Genomic DNA, 6,453 nt, shown 5'->3' on the forward strand with positions numbered 1-6,453 from the left:
AGGAATGAATGAATGAACGAACGAACGAATGAATGTGAACAGTCAGAAAGGAGAGAGTGTGAACACAGGAGTGGAGGACAAAGAGAAGACAGAAGTGGAAGGGGCAGGAAACAGGGCGGTGTGTGTGCCAGGAAAGGCACCTGTAAGCACCATTGTGACACCCACGGGTGTAGCATGCTGGGGAAGGCTGTTCGAATTCTTCTTGATTCATAGACTTTGTTATATATACTCTAAAAAAACCTTACACACAAAAGAGTGTTTTAAAAATTCAAAAAAGAAATTTGGCACAGGCATCTCAAAACTCCCCCCTCCCTCCCCCAATAATTACCCTCCTGCTCGGTAACCAGTTAATTTCTGCCACCATTCAGGGGGCCCCTCTCTTCGCGATGACGTTCCACCGGGGTCTTGTTTCCTTGTCCATGCCTGGGAGTAGGCAGTGCTGGTGTTCCTGGCTCCCACTCGTCCACTGAAACGGTGCCTTGACGGTGGTGTGGGATGGTCCTGGGGCAGCCAGGTACGTCTCGTGCGAACACAACCTCATCAGTGACAGAAGAAAATGGAAGACTGGTCCCTGCCCGGGGCTCACAATCTACACAAAGTCTGAGCGATTGGCACCAGGAGTTACACAACGGCACAAAATGCCTCTGAGCTCAGTGACGGCCTCGCTGAGCAAAATGAGGAGGGCGGCGCGAATGTCGAAACCACCATTTTCAGGCTTCACACAACCTCTGCTCAGCCCCGGCACATCAGTATCTCTTCCCCCGCCATAGTTTCTGTTTTTCATGACCTTCCCCATAATGTCTTCAGCACAAAAGTTCTCAAAATGACAAGGATCCTCCCTAGGTTGTTGCAGGGAAACCTGCACCTCTTCTACCCGCCCCTTCCTTTCAGCCTGGAATGGGTCAGGAGCACAGGGAATGAGAAGCCATCAGAGCACATTAGGCTGGAGAGCAGCATCCGCACTGCAGCAGGGGGGCGGGGGGGGCCAAGGCGCACACATTGCATCTCCTCCTCCCCTCAGATGCCGTCCATCCTGCCATAGGAAACAATGCACCCCAGTTACAGGGCGGTGTCCCACGAACAAAGCTTGATCCTGTTAACAAGTATGCCAATGGGGAAAACTCCAGAGGGTCTCCCAAAAGTCCCCACCTCTCTCCAGTTCCAGTCAGGTCACTTCCCTGTTAGCAGGCTGGGCTCTTTGTGCAAAGGCCCCATCTAGTCTGCCACAGGTGTGCTCCTTTTCTAGAGATCCGTAAGGACAACCTACACAGATGTCTCGTACGAGCGTGCCCCTTTTCAGGGAAAACTTGCAACGGCTGTTCCTAGCGTTAATTTCCAAGACTTCAATCACAGCACTAGTAAATCACATCAAACTGCCCAAAGGCCTCTGTGGATTCACAGGACCACCCCCCAAAGTCGGACATGTACCAAGAGCTACACAGCATGTTTTGGCTCCGGGTCACTCTTTGTTAAGGGCTTTGAGCCTCGATACTTGCATATGGGCCAGAGACATCCCATGAACCATGTCTTCTAGCTTGTAGAACTTCTGGAACATGGCTGGCGACAGCGCGTGGCACTCAAAATATCGCCTCAGTTTGGCCAAGCTCTCCATGACTTCTGCTTTGGAGGGACAGGAGGGCACAATGAAGTCCTCTGCCCGGTCTTCTTCCTCTGCTGTTGCGCAGGTTGGTTCTTCACTCCGCTGGTCCCCGCTGGCCATCTCAGCACCGTCCTGCTCCCCAAAACACTCCAGCCCTTCATCTACTAGTACAAACCGCTCAAACTGTTCTTGGTTCATGAAGCCAAGGGCTCGGACAACATCTCCAGGAGGAGCTGGGATGCGGGGAGTCACGCCGAAGCCAGCCGCTCGGAAGCTGTTAGTGACTGTCTGTGGACAGACTTCTGACCAGGCTTGAATGATCATGTGGATAGCGTCCCAGAGTGTCAGGGGCCTGGACAGTTTGCTTGGAGAGGTGGGAGACAGGCTGTCAAGCACAGCGAGCAGGCGGATTAGCATCCTCCTCCGGTAGTGGCATTTAAAACTCTGGATAATCCCTCGCTCGAGTGGACGGATTGATGAAGACTGAGGAGGCAGGAACACCATCTTGACATTAGAGAGCTCGGCAGCGGGATGTGCCGCACATTGGACTAAGAACAGCACCACGCTCCTCTGCTTGCGTTTCATATCTTCATTGAATTTCCGGAGCCACTCGGAGAAGATGGCTGCCGTCATCCAAGCCCTGCTACTGGCTCTGTATGTGACAGGCAGCTCCTCGGTGCTGACCCCCTGGAAGCAAAATGGTTTGGGCCCTTTGCCAACAATCAGGGTGTCCCTTTTATCCGAAGCATCCAAGTTGGTGCACAGTAAGACAGTCAGTTGGTCCTTGGCATCGGCTCTCTGCTCCATCGCCAGCTCTTCTGGGGTTGCCCTGAATAAGAGGCCAGTTTCACCACAAGTGTAGACATTGGGGGGATCGTACCGACTTAGGAAATGGGGCAGGACCATGTTCTCCCAGCGCTCCTCCTCCGGTCGCTCTCCCTTCTGTCTCTCTGTACGGGCCCTTCCTTGCGCAGGTTTCTGCCTGGATTTGAAGCCAGCCAGCCAACTGCACAGCTCCGGCTTCCCTAAAGTCTCAGACAGGCTCATGGCCTCCTCTTGCAGCTGCCTCCCATTGGTGGGGAGACTGGGCACGCAGCTCTGCTCAAGCCACTGCAGGAGGGCTGCCCCATTGGCTGCACCCTTTCCTTCCAGCTTGCGCTTACGCCCCAGGTTCCCATTTTTACACCACTCCGCCAGGATCCGCTCTTTGTTCTTGATGATGCGGCAGATCTGGGGCTGGGAGACGCCAAACCTCTTGGCCAGTTCGCTCTGGGAGACCTTGGGCCCTTCCAGCATCTCCAGCACCCGGACCTTCTCCTGCAAGGACAGCTCCTTCCGCTCTTTCCTGTGCGCGACAACCTCACTGGGAGGAGGCAAGCCCTTCTGCCGACAGCCAGCGTGGCTGAAGGAGCTCCCCGCTGGGCACGCTCCCCGGCAGCTGGGGAGGGCAACGTGCTCAGTAAAACTTCTCCCGCAGTCACTGCAGATGTACGGACACTGCCCGGCATGGTTCAGCTGGTGCTTTTCCAAGCCTGCCTTTGGGCCAAAATTCTTTCCGCACTCCAGGCACCAGTGTGGCATCTCCCCCACCGGGGCTCTGCAGGTCCCGAAGCCACGAGGGCTGTGGCCAGATCCCCCCCGGCGCTCCATCAGCACTCCCTCTTCCCCGGCTGCCGCAGGATCCAGCAGATGTGGCTCTACGAGGCTCTTCCCTGACACAGGATGATGATGGAACCCATTCTTGGTCGCTTTTCCGGGCAAAGGGTTGGCAGCTGCTTCCTGCATCTCCAGACCCTCCTCCTCCTTAACCCTTTTTGGATGACGGTCTTCTCCTGGGGGTGGGCAGAGAACAACAAGGGTTAATGCAGCAGCCAAAGGAGTGGACAAGCCCGCCCTTGTGCACTTTCATGAGCCCCAGGAGAGCCCCGGATTCAAAATCCCTTACTGGCTTTGTCTGACTTCCAACCTAGCTCCAGCTGGAAAACCGCACCCAAGGCCAGAGCCCAAAAGCTGAATTTGGGGAGCTTAAAGGGAGAGGCGTTACTTTGGCAAGGAAAACCAGCCCTTCTAGCCTACTCTGTGAACCCTTCTTCCAGCCTAAGGGGACTTCCTTTGATAGAAGAGGCAGCAGGAGCCTGCTGAACACCCGTCTGCAGAAGTCTCCTTAGGTCGGAGGATGGCTTCAGACTCCCCCAGCAGAGTGGTAAGATAGAGCCTGCGGATCTGGTCTGCTAGGGAGATGCTTTCTTACGGGAGGCGTCTCTTCCCCAACGCAAGATGTCTGTTGCATTAGCGAAAGAGGTCCAGCCACTGGAGGAAAGGGCCTCTGCGAGCGGGACAGATCCACAGGACCCAGCCCTATAAGATCCTGTTGGGGAGGCCTGGTGGTTCCGGGGACGGAGCTGATGCTTTGCATGGAACCAGTTATTTCTACATAGCTGAGTCAAGGAACTCGTGAACCACCCAGTCTTTGACTCAGGAGGCCCCTCCTGGCTGGACTGCTGCTGTCGCCTTGAATTGTTTCTGTTGCAGAAGGTCTTTTCCAATATCAAATACTTCTGCTCAAACCTGTGGGAAGGTTTATTACTGGAGGGCCGTTTTTATGTGTCGTTGGCAATTTATTTCAATCTACTGAAATCCACCTTGCGAATGCAGCGAGGAATGGAAGGGCAGATGAATGGAGGTTTTAATTTCCAACAGCTGTAGATTGAAAGTGCAAAGAAATTGCACAGTTGCTGTTGGGCTTCATGTAGAAGTGTCTGGTGACTAGCAAAGAGCAGTTTCCATTTGAATAAGATGGATTTGGGGAGGGGGGAGGATTCTGCCTGCCTGCTCTTTTGGAGGAGGGCTAGCAGGGTAATGCCTGCAACTTAGCCAGCCCATTTCTTCACTTCCAAAACATGAGGTGCTTGTTTGGGTTCAAGCCTACACACCTTGTGACTCAGAAGCTCTTCCCCGATTTGCATGTGTGCGTGGGCTGGGTGGTGCTACTAGGAGGTGAGCAAAAGGCACACACAGCACATGCCCAAAGCCCCTGCCTTTCCCCATATTTCCATGTTGCATCCTTGAAAAAACAAGCTAAACTCTGGCATGCTCCTCTCCATTCACCACCACCCAGCCCCACCTGCGGCTCAGCCGGGATGCTGCCTCACCTGAGCATGTGTCCAGCTGGGCTTTGCCTTCTGGGCTCATCCTTTGGATCCGCTTAGTGTCTCAGCTGGGATATTGCCTCCCTCTGAGCCTGGAGCCAGCCTGGCCTCTCCTCTTGCTGTCCACCACCACCAGCAGCAGCAGCTCTGGGACCAAGGGGAGGGGGCTGTGCGATGGAGGATGCTGGAGGGCTGTGGAGCATCTGGGAGAGAAAGGAGGCTGCAGCGCTGTCCCGCCCCCCCTGGCCAGGCCAGGTGCAGGCCAGGCAAGAAGAGGCAGCTGATAGGATGCTCAGCCCCTGGCCTCTGCCTGCTGTGTGTTCACTTCTCCAATTGGTCCTGGCTGGCACTGCTTTCCCGGTTCAGATGTCTTCTGGGCTGGGATTGGACAGGGATCCCTCCAATGGGCAGCCAGGGTCACAATGGTTCCTGCAAGCACCAGCTGCCACATCCGCCCGCAGCTTCCCCCAGTCCGAGAGAAGCGGAGGGGGATGCAGAGATGGACCCCAGCCGGGCAAGCTCGAAGACCAGTCCTTCAGCCTGGCCCAGGGGTGGCACCTGCTGCAGAAGAGGGCAGCGGGACACTGGGCCAAACCACCCGACTTCTCCCACACTGTTTTATAAGGCAAAGCGTACAGATTAAAAATTACCCCCTGCCTTAGACATGTCAAACGAGGCTGCTTTAAAAGTAGAGGCTGCCGCAGAATTATCGCTTGCGCCAACAAACACTCATCTCTGCCACATGTGAAGTGAACATAAAGGCAAGAGTGCCTCTGAGCAGCGGGAGAGTTATTTATTTATTTTACGTCATTTATAGTCCGCCTTTCTTGCTGAGACTCAAGGCGGATTACATAGTGTGAGATTGGTACAATCAGTATCAAGGCTATTTCCATAGAGTGTCAAGGACATTTCCGTAAACAATGTCATAGGATTTTACAAAGACATAGCAGACAGAGTTCAAGAATTGCTGAAACAGAACATAATCAATTCTAGGACTGACATTAGACAACATGGAGCACAAGTGGTACCTAGGAGTGCATATTTAAAGCAACAGATAATATGTAAGGCAATATAGTGATGAAGTCTATGGTCCCTAACTCATTAGCAAAGCATCTGAGACCCCATCCCTACAATGTCCCTCCCATTTGAGTAAAAAGCCTTTTTGAATAATTCGGTTTCGCATTATTTGTGGGAAGCCAGGAGAATGGGGGCTCTTCTGACTTCCTCAGGCAGGCCGTTCCACAGGGTAGGGGCCACCACAGAGAAGGCCCGTGTGCAGGCTACTGTTGATCTCACCCATGTGCAGGGTGGCACCTGCAAGAGACCCTGTTCAGATGAGCGAAGCTGCCATGGAGGGACATTGGGAGGGAGGCGGTCCTGTAGGTATGCTGGGCCAAGGCTGTGAAGAGCTTTGTATGTAATAACCAGTACCTTGAACTGAGCACGGTAACTGATAGGTAGCCAATGGAGCGACTGTAGGATGGGAGTGATGTTCATGCTCCTGCTTGCTTCTGCTAACAGTCGAGCTGCAGCATTTTGCACCAATTGGAGCCTCCTAGTTAACTTAGATGAGAGACCAATGTATAGTGCATTACAATAGTCAAGTTTTGATGTTACCATAGCATGGATCCAGGTGGCCAGGTCGGCCAGGTCGAGGTAAGAAGCCATGTTCCAGGCTAGAGCGAGGTTGTGGTAAGCATGTTT

General features: G+C 53.8%; 1 protein-coding gene across 1 annotated transcript; it reads right to left on the reverse strand.

Moving 5' to 3' along the window:
• Positions 1 to 1,459: 1,459 nt before the first annotated feature.
• Positions 1,460 to 4,813, reverse strand: LOC129337999 (tigger transposable element-derived protein 3-like). The gene is made up of 2 exons (XM_054992036.1): positions 4,753 to 4,813; positions 1,460 to 3,432 (listed from the first exon to the last, which is right to left on the reverse strand). Exons 1-2 carry the CDS (start codon positions 4,790 to 4,792, stop codon positions 1,460 to 1,462), a joined length of 2,013 nt encoding a protein of 670 aa, XP_054848011.1. The 5' UTR covers positions 4,793 to 4,813.
• Between the last annotated feature and the right edge of the window lie 1,640 nt (positions 4,814 to 6,453).

The sequence above is a fragment of the Eublepharis macularius genome, chromosome 11, assembly GCF_028583425.1.
Source record: "Eublepharis macularius isolate TG4126 chromosome 11, MPM_Emac_v1.0, whole genome shotgun sequence".
In the NCBI taxonomy this organism is placed as follows: Eukaryota; Metazoa; Chordata; class Lepidosauria; order Squamata; family Eublepharidae; genus Eublepharis; species Eublepharis macularius.

Bases quoted from the DNA above. Each gene is read 5' to 3' on its own strand.
- LOC129337999 (XM_054992036.1), bottom strand. From the start codon at position 4,792: ATGAGCCCAGAAGGCAAAGCCCAGCTGGACACATGCTCAG. The intron at 3,433-4,752 runs GTGAGGCAGCAT...GCCCACCCCCAG, and splicing joins CCAGCTGGACACATGCTCAG to GAGAAGACCGTCATCCAAAA.